The sequence below is a fragment of the Panicum virgatum genome, chromosome 8N, assembly GCF_016808335.1.
Source record: "Panicum virgatum strain AP13 chromosome 8N, P.virgatum_v5, whole genome shotgun sequence".
Taxonomy (NCBI): domain Eukaryota; kingdom Viridiplantae; phylum Streptophyta; class Magnoliopsida; order Poales; family Poaceae; genus Panicum; species Panicum virgatum.
This window is the reverse complement of record NC_053152.1, coordinates 15625405-15640566: the sequence shown is the minus strand read 5'-3', so window position 1 is coordinate 15640566 and position 15162 is coordinate 15625405. Positions and strand designations below refer to the sequence as shown.

General features: G+C 47.8%; 1 protein-coding gene across 1 annotated transcript; it reads right to left on the bottom strand.

Moving 5' to 3' along the window:
• Positions 1–2722: 2722 nt before the first annotated feature.
• On the bottom strand, positions 2723–14020 carry LOC120684824. The gene is made up of 3 exons (XM_039966689.1): positions 13981–14020; positions 13634–13918; positions 2723–3044 (listed from the first exon to the last, which is right to left on the bottom strand). Exons 1-3 carry the CDS (start codon positions 14018–14020, stop codon positions 2785–2787), a joined length of 585 nt encoding a protein of 194 aa, XP_039822623.1. The 3' UTR covers positions 2723–2784.
• Between the last annotated feature and the right edge of the window lie 1142 nt (positions 14021–15162).

Sequence of the window (15162 nt, the reverse complement as noted above, 5' to 3'; positions counted from 1 at the left end):
AAATAATAAGGAAAAGTGTTCACAAACAAAGAAAATAATCATAAGAAAAATCTATTATTACTTCTTCATCCATTCTTGACAAAGATACCCAAAGCTATGACCTGCAACACTTTGCTTGCTGAACGGACAGTTTCCTTGATTCCTCATGTTGCAATAAGAATCTGAACCGCAGCAAATATGCTCTCTTCGAAACAGCCAGCATAAAAGAGAGGTAAACCGTTTTTCTCAAAAATAGTTGTTACGCGTACACCAATAGCCCACATAAGATCCGCAACCCTATGAAAATCAATAGTCTTTCTTTTCTTCTTGCTAAGTGGTTTCCCGCGCGTTGCTGCAGGATTTGAGAGAGTTTCATACATATAGTAACATTATAAGTGAATAATCAGTAACAGTATCACGTAAAGAGAATTACAACAATTAAAAGACTATCAGAGTTATACATCTTATCCTGGAAAAGAAAACTTCAAGCTTCACAAGCAATCGACTGGGGATTGCGCATGCCTAGAACTTAGCAACATCTTCAGAAAGCTTCAAACACCTTCTCCTTCTGAGTAGCAGTAAGCAAGATTGAGTACACTTATGGTTAGTACTCAGCAAGACCACAAGAAATAACCAGAAAATAATTTAATTTCATCTTTAAGTTAAATTAATCATATGAGGGTCCAAGCCGCTCTTAACTGTGAGTTTGGCTGATATATCAGTTTTACACTCTACAGAGGTTGTACACTTTCACCATAATTCACGTAAAAGTTTCGAAGAACTTTAAACCCAACAATGCATGTGCTGATCAGGCACAATACCACACTTCCGAGGTGTGATTGCATAGGGACGCTACAAGACCTTTACAAAGATCCCCTAACATGTGACAACCTGCTAAGATTTCAAGTCAAAGCGGTCATAACCCTCTCTAATGAGGCGGTACCTTAGCCAAGGACAATAAACGAAATCAAACCCTCAAGAGGACCGAGCTATACCCCATCGATGCATCCCCTCTTGCCTTTTCGGTAAGATTGTCACAAGCTAGAGTCTCTAATTAATCAGCCAAAATCAGAGCCATATAGTATTGTGGTTGTACTGTTTTCTTGGGTGGTTCTTCATGTTCCAATTAATTCATAATATTATCATAAGTAAGCATAGATAGGAGGATGGTTAGGATCACTTGCCTTTCTCCAACGAAAAGCTACTCTTAGTGCTTTTCAGCTTTTGCTCACTTGGAAAACTTGATCTTCAAACTTCGAACATCGATCCTTCTACTCGGAGCAAACATCGGGCAAATATACAAAGCACACAAGTACAACTAAGAACAATACACCAAAACAAAAGAAAAGAAAGGATTTAAAAGAGCGCAATGAAGGATAAGGCTGGCTGCTGTGGTCATGAGAACGCAAGAAACACGAAAAACAAAGCTAGGGCTAAAAAGAAACGGCTATCGGAAGATTTATATTATTATTGAACAAAAGAACTATGAGCTTTATTTATTTTAATTAGAATCCAAATGTAAAGGATATTTGAAATAAATATCCCAATTATAATTACTCATATTATGCTTGCATTTATAAGAACCAAGTAGAACTTAGTCAAATTTATTTGATTATCTATGTATAAATTACTAATTAAACAATTAATTAGAAAGAAACATGTGAGAACATCTACACACACAACTTTACGTGATTCTTGCTGAACTAATAAATTAAATTATAAACATATTTGAGTTTATATTAATCAATTTAATATTAATTATGAAAACCGAAGAAACATCTAATTAGCTTTTAATTAGCAAAACTAGTTGAGAGAACATTAATCAAATTAAATCTATATTTAATTTTAAAAAACAAGAACTACGGCACAACAATGCTACTAAACGATAGGTTATCCTCTTAGAAGACCAACACAACAAAAACGGATCGAAACGGATCTAGAACGTGGAAACTATGGTAGAAACAAGGCTGCCGGGACCTAAACGTGATCAACTATAGACTTCGGGGGCTGCTGTGCCGCTACCGTAGTCTTCTCCATCCCGAGCACCGGCGTGCACCGGTAAACGGGAGAGCAGGTCTCCGGAACTTTTCGTCAATGGGATCCTGCACCAGGAGAGGGCGAATAAGGTCCGGTGCTGCTCCTCCTCCGTCCAAGTCCGGTGCTGCGGCGTATCGACGTCTGCAACGCCGTCTGCTGCGCTCCGTTCGCACAACCGCCGTCATCCCGTCAGCGCCGTTCGTCTTTCCGAACGCAAATGATCAGTGCGTACGCTGCTATTTAGTTTAGTGTTTAATTATGTTTTCTAATATTATGTTTATACTGTATTTTGCTACTAGTATGATAGAGTTGTTCATGCTAATTCTTGAATTTAATCGGATGATTGCCTAATTATTCAACAGCAAACTCTGGACGGGGGAGACCCCTCGATGGAGACGCCAGGAGACTACCAAAGGCGCTCTGAAAACATGCACAGATGAGTTGTCCAAAGGTTAGATGATCCCGGAGAGTGTGCTGAGCTGTAAAGGGTTTGCAACAGGAAGTTACCGTACACCCCAGGAATATTCGGAGAATCGTAGGGAGCTGGTAGTGATTCCTACAAATACTCCTATAATAATAACTGTACCTGGCCTTATTTGGTTTGGAGGTGAAAAAAATTTTATGCAAACTTTTGCACATATTTGGTTGCAAACTTTTGCACATATTTGGTTGTAAAATCAACAATTGCTACATGCACACAACTATGTGTACCCAAAATCATGAAACTGATAATTTCACGCACACATATGTCCGCAAAACCTGAACACATCATACATAACTTGTTCCTTTGCAACCAAAAAATGGTTCCGCATACACAAATATCCTCGGACGCATTTGAATCTTCGTTGCATGACGGAACAAGAACGGGGGACGGCGCCTCCCAGCGTGGTTGGCTTCGGGTGATCTTACATCCAGAAGCTGAGGAAGCGAAGATATCATCGCCCATAGGCACCGGAGCCCATGGCCGGTTGAAGGGTGGCATGTCCTCACGGGCCGACCGGCGAGGCGAGTGGCCTCGCCGTAACCTCCTGCACGTATGCAACACATGACAAATGTTAGCCATTATTGCATTTCCCTTTCATGTGCTTGCAATGTAGCTGTTATTTCCAGAAATAATAGGTACTCGTAGCTCTGATCTAGGGAGCATCAGTCCAAATTTCATCAGTTTAATAGTGAATTAAAATAGGTAGTCTTGTATCCTTCAAAGGTTTGTTTTTAGAGGTGGATTTCTGGTGATAAAAACGAAATAAAGCTACTGAGGCAAACCTAAATTCTCCATATGCATCCGATAGTTGAAGTGACAAAATAATACCTATATATAAATGTTCTCATACAGTAATACGTGTGCTACTTGGTCATCAACATCTGAGAAATCGCCACACTACATGTGTTATTGTAAGCAGGACATGAACCTCAAATAAAACTGTCAGAAGGAAATCCTGGATGCCTGCAACACTAACTAGTTTTGCATTATTTTCTCCATGACGGCCAAGTCAGGTTACTAAAAAAGAATTACTCAATGGTACATTTTGTGAGGAATGTTGAGTACTCTATCCTGCTTGTGATGAGTGAATTGTCAACCTTGCGGTGTGATCGTGCGCTTGGTCTTTGGATTGCAGGTACACGGGCGTCGAGTGTCGACGGAGAGTTGCAGTGGAGGAACTCGGGCCGGGCGGCAGCTGTGGCGTCCATTCCTGGATCGAGGGCGCAGGCGGCGACGGAAGGCGGGTTTCTTGGTTTGCGCCACAAAACCAAGCAGGCGGACGGCGGTTGAAGACGCCAAGTCGTGGAGGCACGGGCGTCGGTCTCGGGACTGACGGAGGCGACGGGCGTCGACGGTGTCTAGGGCCTCGCTGTGGGCGAGGAGGTGACGGGCATCGGGCGGCGTCTAGGGCCGTCAGAAGGCCGAGGCGTGAATGGCATCTAGGGCCACGGTGTAGAGGCGGGAATCTTCCCGCGCGTGAAGTTTTGGCGATTTTCTCAAAACCGGCCACCTACCCGGGTTTTGCGGACCCTCCAAAACCGCGGACCGGAACTTCGTCGACGTGGCCGCATTGCAGCAAAGACTTCGAGTCGAAGAAAGAAAGTCCGCCGTCGATTGAGTCTGTACAACGGGCTGCTGCAGACCCGACCGGTCTGACTGGTCCCATGGACCGGTCTGACCGGTCTGGCCGCAGCAGCTGGGTATAAATATCCCCACCAGCCCGTGGCTGGGTGAGCCTCTTGAGTCTTTTTTGTATTCTATTCGTTTTTCCTTCTCCCTGCCCCTGCTCCAGGTTAGGGCCAAGGTCTCCAACGCAAAGGAAGGTTAGATTATAGCTAATGTCTCCAATCTACAGGGTGGATGATGGTGTGGTAGGCTCTAGACTTTGCATAGGTGAATTCCTCCGAGATTAATAAATGAAATTCGTTTGAGATTCACCTTTGTGTGCTGAGTTCTCGCCCTCTCCCTCCTCTCTTGCATTTTGGGTTCGAATTCTCCTCTTTATGTATGTTTTGTGTTTGGAGGAGACAACCCTTTGAATTTGTGGTTTGTTGAACTCTTTGTGATGATTCCGATACATCTAGCCTAGTGCCAAACCCCCTGGAATCGTGAGTTCTCTCGAATTGGAGTTTTTGTGTTCTTGAGAAAACCCCAATCCACTTTGATCTTCCCCCGAATTCTCAAGATTCTTTAATCTTTTGGGAGAGATCTCTTGGGGATATGTTCACGGGACAGGTGTGAAGGTGTCCTCCAAGTTTCGCTGGATTTGGACTTCGTTTGCTCAAGATTTGTCATTTGGAGCTTTGGTTGCGGGCTGTCTGGAAGCGACCAGTCTGACTGGTCTGTGTAACCGGTCTGACCGGTCTGGAAATTCAAATTCTAGCCCGACCGGTCTGTGCTAGCAGTCAGACCGGTCTGACTCAGCAGAGCTGCTGTTTGGGGAGTTTTTTCTGCATTGCTTCCGTTTCTTTTCTTAGGGGTTTTTGCTTAGAGATAGCTAGTCCATAGCTACTCTCTCGCCCTAGGTTGGAGAGCTTGTGGTGATTTTCGGGATATAGGCCGACGGATCGATTTCGAGAGAAATTTTGATCGGCTCCCATTCACCCCCCCTCTGGTCGCCAGTTTCGGTCCCTCAATTGGTATCAGATCTTGGTTGGGTTTTCAGTACCTTAACCGGTTCGGAAATCACTTGGCGACCATGACGAGTCTTGGTAAGATCCCCGTGTTTGCCGGCGAGGACTATGCTTATTGGAAGGTGCATATGCGAGCCTTCTTGCAAAGCATGGGAGCCGAGATTTGGGAGATTACCAAGAACCAGGTTTACGAGGTGCTAGCCGTTCAGACCACACCACTTCAGGTGTCCGAGCACGAGGCTAACGCCAAGGTTGTCAATGCCTTTTTCGCTGGCGTTTCTCGTGCAGAGTTCTCACGCGTCCAGGGTTTTTCAGGAAGCCCACAAACTTTGGATGTGTCTTGAGAACTACCACGAGGGCACACCTCAGGTGAAGGCCAGACTGTTCGAGACTCACCGGCGTGAATACGAGAACTTCACACAGGAGCCGGGTGAGAGCATTGGCGATATGTTCAGTCGGTTTCAATCGATTGTGAACAAAGTCAATGCGAACAGATCTGCTGATGCCCTTGAGTACACAGAACACGAGAAGGCCCTCAAGTTGCTCTACGCACTTGACCGCTCTGTGTGGGATCTCAAGGTGAACACGATCATTGAGTCTGCTGGCTATGAGACTCTGACCATGAACGAGCTGTTCAGCAAGCTCAAGGCCACGGAGGTGGATAACCAGACACGAGCCAAGCTCAATGGTGCCCCTCCTTCCAAGAGCATCGCTCTTGTGACTGGCCCAGGTGGATCGGGCTCTAACACTAACTCTGCTCTTGGCTTTTCTCTTGCCTCTTTGCCTTATGTTACAGATGAGCAGTTGGAGACGCTGGGCGACGACGACTTGTGCCTCCTCATCAGCAAGTTCCAGCGTGTCTACCACAACAGGCAGAGGAAGAAGAACCCCGGGAGCTACAACTGCGGCAATCTAAACCACTTCATCGCCGATTGCCCCAAGAAGTCCGGCGGTGGCCAGAACAACCACTTCGACTACTACCGCCACCGCGACCGCGACGAGGGAGGCTCCAACAAGGAGTGTCGGCGCAACAAGCACCACAGTCGTGACCGGGGAGGACGCTTCGACAAGGAGTCGCTCAAGAAGCGCTTCCAGTACAAGGCCAAGAAGCGGGAGAAGGCCTTTCTGGCGCAGCTCAGCGACCTCGACAAGAGCTCCGACACCGACCGGTCTTCTTCACCGACCTCCAACGACGACGACAAGAAGAAGAAGAAGTGGGACAAGGAAGCCACCGGCTTCATCGGCCTTTCCTTGGCGGCCGGTCGGCGCAAGGGTTTCTGCACCATGGCAGGCGAAGCCGATGGTGCACGTGCGCCTTCAGGTGGACATGCTACACCGACACACGCCGACTCTTCTCCTGGATCCGAGAGTGATTCAGAGGTAAACTCCACGATCGACCTGCTAGATACAGAAGTTAGGGAGTTGTACGCCGCTCTCGACAGTAAGAAAAGGCTGCTTAAGGAAGCAGCTGGAGAGCGTAGAGAGCTTAGGGCTGAGCTGGCTTGTGCTAGGGAGAAATCTAGTGAGGATAAGTGCGCTGGCTGCATATCTCATATGAATGATCTTGTTGCTCTCCGTGCCAAGCATGATGAGAACGTCGCGAACTTAGATGTTGTTAAGACTTCGCTTGCTGACGTATCTCATGAGCTCGCTAAGGCCAAGCATGAACTAGAACTGGTTAAGGACGCTCCTATTGTTAGCGATGTGCTTGAATGTGATGAGTGTCCTATCTTTAAGTCCGATCTAGCTTCGTTGCAGTCCAAGTTTGCTACTGTTGTGTGCGAGCTAGAGGAGATGAAGTCTAGGCCAGTTCTGCTTGGTGCTTGCAAGCTTTGTCCCACGCTTAGGTCGGAGCTAGATGAGAAGAACGCCTTGGTTAAGTCTTTAGGGAAAACTAAGGTTGTGGAGTCTAGCCCACCTATTGACTGCTCTGTTTGCCCTGGTTTGATCTCTGATTTGGAAAATCTTGCGGTAGAAAAGGCCAACTTGGAGAATGAGAATACCTATCTTAGGGCGATTCTTAGTTGGGTTTCTAGCAGCGAGCCGTAGTTGGGCATGATGATTAAGCAGTTTAAGCGTGGTGATGGGTTTGGAGTCGGTTACACATACACGAAGTCAGACTTTGACAAGTTGTATGGTAAGATCGGCAAGGCTGCTGAAAACACTGCTAGTACGAGCACGCAGCCTTCGCTTGTTGACCCCGTGGATGGTGTGCTTAAAGAATCACGGAAAGCACCTCCGCAGAAGCAGGTTTGGGTTCCAAAGCCCAATGAGCTGAGGAATCCCCTCGATGCGCTCCCTGCTGCCACAGTCCAGGTTGCCCAGAAGAAGGGGGCTGCTCCTCCCTATCCGCAGGCTAGGCCTCCACCTTCCAAGCGTGAGGTGAGGTACCACTGCGAGTACTGTGATAGGGAAGGTCACCTGGAGGAGTTTTGCTTCAGAAGGAAGCGGGCTGTGAGGCGTGAGCGGGAGAGACGGAACGCGAACATGTACTCTGCTCGGGTGCATGGTCCTCCTCGGTGTGGTGGTAGGCAAGGTGCTAGGGCATGCCGTGTAGGTGGAGGTCAGGGAGACGGTGGTGTTTACCATGCTCCAGCGGGTGGTCGCTTTGCCGATCGTGCTCCTGGTCGTTTTCGGTACGGCTATGGACCACGGGACCGAGGCTTTGGAGGAGGTTTCGAGGCACCACGCTTTCCTCGCGGTGGTGTTCGTCAGTCACGCGGTAGATGGGACGGGGGATACGCTTTGCCTGGTTTTGCTAACCCTTCTGTAGAGCAAATGGCTCGACACTGGTTTGCTTCTCACTTTGTTAACCCCAGTGTTGAGACATTTGCTCACCCTTTGTCTCACTACTGATATGCAGGTCGGAGGCTTGGAGAACAGGTGGATCATGGACTTCGGTTGTTCGCGCCATATGACCGGGAATGACAAATGGTTTTCCAGCCTCACCCCGATGCGCTTAAAGGAGTACATTGTGTTCGGGGATAATGGAAGAGGAAAAGTATGTGGACTTGGCACTGTTCGAGTTTCTGATCGCTTTACCCTGAGAGAGGTTGATTTGGTTTCGAACCTTGGGTTCAATTTGCTCTCTGTTTCGCAACTTCTTGATGAGGGGTTTGAGGTTCGCATCAATGAGGGTTGTTCGCGTGTTTTGGATTCCAGGGGAGATTTGGTTTGCCGGATTACACCTCGCGATCGGGTTTTCTTGGTTGACTTCTCTGGAACTCCTCTTGGCCCTTCTTGTTGCTTGTTGGCTGGTCCTTCTTCTGATTTGTGGAAGTGGCATAGGAGACTTGGACATTTGAGTTTTGATCTGTTGTCGAGACTGAGCTCATTTGGCCTGATCCGAGGATTGCCCAAATTGAAGTTTGAAAAGGACCTTGTTTGCCATCCGTGTCGCCACGGGAAGATGATTGCTACTTCACACCCGCCTGTTAATCAGGTGATGACCACTCACCCTGGAGAGTTGCTATACATGGACACAGTTGGTCCTTCTAGGGTGATGTCTGTCGGTGGGAAGTGGTACGTTCTTGTGATCGTGGATGACTTCTCTCGCTATTCTTGGGTCTTTTTCATGAGAACCAAGGATGAGGCTTTCAAGTTTGTTCGAGACTTGATCTTGAGGTTGAAAAATGAGCTACCCCAGGCCATGCGAGCGATTCGCAGTGATAATGGCACAGTATTCAAAAACGCTCGTTTTGATGCCTTTTGCAGTGATCAAGGGCTTGAACACCAGTATTCTTCTCCCTACACTCCACAGCAGAATGGAGTTGTAGAGCGGAAGAATCGGACATTGGTTGAGATGGCGAGGACGATGCTCGATGAGCATAGGACTCCTCGAAAGTACTGGGCTGAGGCGGTCAATACCGCTTGTTATGTGTCGAACCGCATTTTCTTGCGTGCTTTCATGCACAAGACTTTTTATGAGTTGCGGTTTGGACGCTAGCCCCGTGTTGACCATCTCAGAGTTTTCGGTTGCCGGTGCTTTGTGCTGAAAGATGGAAATCTTGATAAGTTTGAGTCTCGCTCGTCTGACGGCATTTTTCTCGGTTATGCTTCTCACTCCAGAGCTTACCGTGTGCTGATTATTGATACTAACATCGTCAGAGAGACTTGTGAGGTCACTTTTGACGAGACTGCACCGTGCAATTCTTCTGCCTTTGAAGTTGCAGGAGATGATGAGCTCGGCACCTCCATCTTTGAAGATGAGGAGGAAGAAGCTGCGGAGGGTGAGGCTGAGGCTACAACGCGTGCTGTGGACCCAGTTGCCTCCGCCACGAGCTCAGACGATGATGATGGCCCCGATCCGACTACGTCTACTTCACGGGGGCCAATCGAGCAGGTGACTCAGGCTTCACCAGCTGCACCAGAGGAGACACCAGTTTTGGTTGAGGAGGAGACGACTTCGACAAGGGAAGCACCGTGACACATTCAGCGTCGTCATCCACCTCAACAGATGCTAGGTGATCTCAACGAGCGAGTCACCAGGTCCAAGATAACAAGTATCGCTGGCTTTGCTCATTCAGCGTTTGTTGCCTCTTTTGAGCCCAAAGATATTGGACACGCTCTTTCTGATTCTAATTGGGTCAATGCCATGCATGAAGAACTTGAAAATTTTGATAGAAACCAAGTTTGGGTTTTAGTCGAGCCTCCACCTGCTTGTAATCCCATCGGAACAAAGTGGGTTTTCAAAAACAAGCAGGGTGAGGATGGGTTGGTTGTTCGAAACAAGGCTCGTCTTGTCGCCCAGGGGTTTTGCCAAAAAGAGGGTATTGATTTTGAGAAAACTTTTGCCCCTGTTGCTCGTTTGGAAGCTATTCAAATCTTTCTTGCATTTGCTGCTTCCAAGGGTTTTAAAGTTTTCCAAATGGATGTGAAATCTGCCTTCTTAAATGGTTTTACCGAAGAAGAGGTTTATGTGAAACAACCCCCTGGTTTCGAAAATCCCAAGTTTCCAAACCGTGTTTATAAACTTCAAAAAGCACTTTACGATTTGAAACAGGCGCCTAGAGCTTGGTATGATAGACTGAAAACCTTTTTGCTAGTTCAGGGCTTTAAAATGGGTTGTGTGGATAAAACTTTGTTCCTCATGCGATCTGGCATTGATTTTTTATTAGTTCAGATATACGTGGATGATATTATCTTTGGTGGCTCTTCTCACGCTCTTGTCTCCATGTTTTTTGAGCACATGTCCAGGGAGTTCGAGATGAGCATGATGGGTGAGCTGCAGTTCTTCCTCGGGCTGCAGATCAAGCAAACTCCTCAGGGCACGTTCATCCATCAAGCCAAGTACACTAGGGACTTGCTGCGGAAGTTCGACATGAGTGACTTGTCACCTCAGCGGACTCCGATCAGCACTTCGACGGCGCTTGATGAGGACTTGGACGGTGAGGCGGTGGACCAGAAGGAGTACAGGAGCATGATTGGCTCTCTCTCCTGTACCTGACGGCGACGCGGCCGGACATTCAGTTCGGCGTCGGCCTTTGTGCGTGGTACCAGGTTTCTCCGCGCACCTCCCACAGGTAGGTGGTGCAACACATCTTCAGGTATCTGAAATTCACCCCTGAATTTGGTCTTTGCTCCTCTGCGGATTCTTCTCTGGTTTTGGTTGGCTTTTCTGATGCCGATTTCGGTGGGTGTCGGTTGGATCGCAAGTCGACATCCGGCACTTGTCAATTTCTCGGTACATCTTTGGTGTCTTGGTCCTCTCGCAAGCAGGCTAGCATAGCGCTTTCTTCCACATAAGCTGAGTATGTTGCCGTTGCTAGCTGCTGCTCCCAGATACGTTGGATTGAGTTTTGGTAGGGTTCCCATCTTTGTAGACAACTTGTCCGCTATTAGCATTACAAAGAACCCTGTCTTACACTCCAGAACCAAACACATAGATATCCGGTTCCACTTCTTGCGAGACAATCATGAGAGAGGCCACATAGACTTGATCCATGTCCCTTCAGAGAGGCAAACCGCAGATATCCTAACCAAACCTTTTGAGCAGGACACCTTTGCTCGCTTGCGAGGGGAGCTTGGGGTTTGTTACCCCTTTTGATCGCTGACTTTTCTTTGGTCTGCTTTGTAGGACTTGTTTGCTCTTCTTTTTGTTTTCTAGGTTTGGTAGTTGCATTGTGCATATGCATTGTACATGTTTGCATTTTGCATTGCCTCACTTGCACTAGCATTCTTGTATACATTGCTATGATCTTCTAGTGCCTGCTAGTGTGAGTTGATAAATTTGATCATGTATAGCTTGCTCCACTGTGTATATGACATCATCTGAGTTAAGCTATTTTGATTTGAAAATATGAAAACATGATCACCCTGTCTTGGCTACTAGCATGTTAGGGCGTGTTGATATGCTTTGCTATCTTATTCATGCTAGTGTAGCTTTTCATTCAGCAATTCATACTTGAAATGATCTAAATTTGATAAAATTGCTTGAACTGTTCTTGAAATGGATTGAAAAGATCTAGGTGGGATTGCTTGTCGCACTGATCGAGTTTTCGGGACGGCTCACTTTACACTTGTGAGAACCCGGGCAAGGCTATGCATGACTGAAACGAGTGCCTTAAGCTTCTGATTGTCTTTGGCATAGGCTTGGCCTCGTTGCTAAGTAAAGCATGACAAGCTTTCAACCCCTGGCATTAAGAATTGCTTGATATAAATTTGTTCGAAAAATGAATGTTTGCAACATGCTTTTGGCTGGTTTGGCTCACTTGTATGAGTATGATTAGCACTGCTTTCCATTTCCTACTTGTTAGTGCTAGATCTTGGGTGATGCTTTTATTTCTCCTAAACTGAACTTGCCTAGCTCTAGACTGATTTGATATACCCTGTTGAGCTAGATGCAGGTCTTGTTTATGGATGCACACGTACTTGTGACTAGATGTTTCTCATATCCTTGTATCCCTGAATGCTTTCACTTACACCTCCTGCATTGCATTCATTGTATAGCATCTGTTCAGGGGGAGGTTTAGGTCTTTTTAGACTTGATGTGTGCATGTGGCAACAAGGGGGAGAATTTGGGAGAAGTGATCGAACAAGGGGGACTTGTTTGATTTTTGAAAAACTTGTTGTGCACAGGGCTTTGAGAGTGCATCATTTTGTGAGAGTTGCACGTGTGAAGGGAAAATGCATTTTAGGGGGAGTTTCTGCTTTGGTTGTGGCTCCTGGTTTCCTCGTTTTCCCTCTGCTTCTTGCATGACTGCGTCGAGCGTTACCTCTGTCTTTGAGGAGTCATGTTTTGGCTTTTGATCGATTGCGTCAAGCCATTGCTCTTGTCTTAGGGAATCGATCTATGCTTGAGTAAGTGACTATTCTTGACTTTCTGAGCTTTTTGTCACTTGCTTGAGTTCTTCACTTTCTTGCTTCTATTTTATCACTTCTCTGTTTTCAGGTGGTGTGTTGACAATGCACTCATCAAGGGGGAGATTGAGGAATGGTGAGTACTCTATCCTGCTTGTGATGAGTGAATTGTCAACTGTGCGGTGTGATCGTGCGCTTGGTCTTTGGATTGCAGGTACACGAGCGTCGAGTGTCGACGGAGAGTTGCCGTGGAGGAGCTCGGGTCGGGCGGCAGCTGTGGCGTCCATTCCTGGATCGAGGGCGCAAGCGGCGATGGAAGGCGGGTTTCTTGGTTTGCGCCACAAAACCAAGCAGGCGGACGGCGGTTGAAGATGCCAAGTCGTGAAGGCACGGGCATCGGTCTCGGGACTGACGGAGGCGACAGGCATCGACGACGTCTAGGGCCTCGCTGCGGGTGAGGAGGTGACGGGCGTCGGGCGGCGTCTAGGGCCGTCAGAAGGCCGAGGCGGGAACGGCGTCTAGGGCCATGGCGTGGAGGCAGGAATCTTCCCGCGCGTGAAGTTTTGGCGGTTTTCTCAAAACCGGCCACCTACCCGGGTTTCGCAGACCCTCCAAAACCGCGGACCGGAACTTCGTCGACGTGGCGGCATCGCAGCAAAGACTTCGAGTCGAAGAAAGAAACTCCGCTGTCGATTGAGTCTGTACAGCAGGCTGCTGCAGACCCGACCGGTCTGACTGGTCCCATGGACCGGTCTGACCGGTCTGGCCGCAGCAGCTGGGCAGCAGCTGGGTAGCTTGGCTTGACGACGAGCCAAAGTAGGGGTAAAAGCAGGTCGAGAACCAGGGGTCTGGCTGTGAGTAGTTGTCGAAGCCGACGTCCCCTTGGCCGGCCATGGCAGCGCACTGCCAAGAGGGGGGAGCTGCGGGAGGAGAGGCGGAATGGAAGATGTGTGGCGGAACAGGGGGAAGGCCGGCGTGGGGCAGGCTGCCGGGATGGCGGATGTGGCCCGACGGCGGCCGCATCACAAAAGGTGGCCGGACGGGAGAGAGACGATGCTGCCGACGCCAAGCGCGAGGAGATCGCGGCGGGACGTCGAATCCGGCAGTAGGCTGGCGCGGGGCCTGGAGCGGGGGAAGGGACGAGGCCGGCAGGCATACCGGACGAAGGCAGGCGGCTGGGGCAGAAACTGGGCGCACGTACCTTGCGCCGCGGAGGGATTCGACAGCGACGGATCGCCGCACGCCCGGGAAGGAGAAGGATGGGGGCGGACGGTGGCTGATCCGTGGGCTGGCGCGACGGGCGCGGGGTCGAACACTAGCCGCCGGCCACCGGTCCGGCCCCAAACTTGAGGAGCGGCGCTGGCGACTTCGACGGCGGAGGAACAGACGGCGGCCCCAAATCCAGTGTGTCGTGGGTGGAGGGCAGCGGATCCGTGGAATGGAGGGCCGGCGGCCGGCCGGGAGCGGCGGATATTTTTTGATTTGTCTCCTCATCAATCGATTGAAATTTTGTTATCCATCAATCGTCTGTTTCAACCATTGAATCACCATCTAATGGCCGGGTCCACTTCTGTTGAGTTTGCTGCATGCGTAACATGTCATCGGATCCGCTTGCTATAGAGTTTGCCACCTGTAACATGCTATCGGGTCCACTTTTCACCTGTTGCGCGCCCGGTAAATAGTTGAGCAGCAATAACGGATCCATTGTTTGTTCAAGGACCCGTTAAGAGTTTGGTATTGCGGACCAGTTAATTGCTATTTTTTCTAGCCAATAATGGGCTCAACAATCCTAAAATGTTTGTTAACTAGTGCATATTTTCACGTTTTGAAAAATAACAGCCCATGCTCATTGTCTATCCAATTTTACACGCACCAGTTCACAAATACAGCATTTTATATACAATTTTTTTCCAACTACAGTACGACCAAGAATTACAACAAATAAAAAAAGTTACATATAATTTTTTGGACAATCAAAGAAACACAAATTCTTTTGCAACTATAGTACAAACAAAAATAACAATAAATAAAAAAGTTACATGTAAAATTTTGGACAAACAAAAAATGCAAATTCTTTTGCCAACTACAGTACAAACAAAAATAACAATAAATAAAAAAGTTACAGGTAAAATTTTGGACAAACAAAAATAACAATAAATAAAAAAGTTACTGGTAAAATTTTGGACAAGCAAAAAATTGACACGATTTTTTTTTGCCATCTGCAGTATAGGTAAAAGTTTTGGACAAACAAAAATTTGACAAGTCTTTTTTTGCCAACTACAGTACAAGTAAATTTTTTGGACAAACAAAAAATTGGCAAGACTTTTTAACCAGCTATAGCTACAGTACAATTACCTTCCCCAAAAAAAATACAGTAAAACAAAAAGAATACACTGCTACACAGGGTGTAATTCTAAACAAAGCATGTATTCAGACTCAAGCATCCAAATCAGAAAAAGAAGAGGAATCAAAAGAAAAAACGAACTCCATAAAATGCTTTCATCTTCATTGAAATTGCTGAAAATGGGAGCACAGCTCTCCCTTCTTCGTGGCTGCAGGTGCAGATAAGCTAAGAAATGGAGCACGAGCATCGAGCTAGCTAGATGGGCGCGCTCATATGGGAGTCATGTGTTGGGCGCCGCGCTCACCCGCCGGGGAACACGCCGCCGGCCGCGACAGGAAGCTCGCGGGGAGCCTCGCGCTGCCCCTGCCGGGAAGCTGCGACACCCA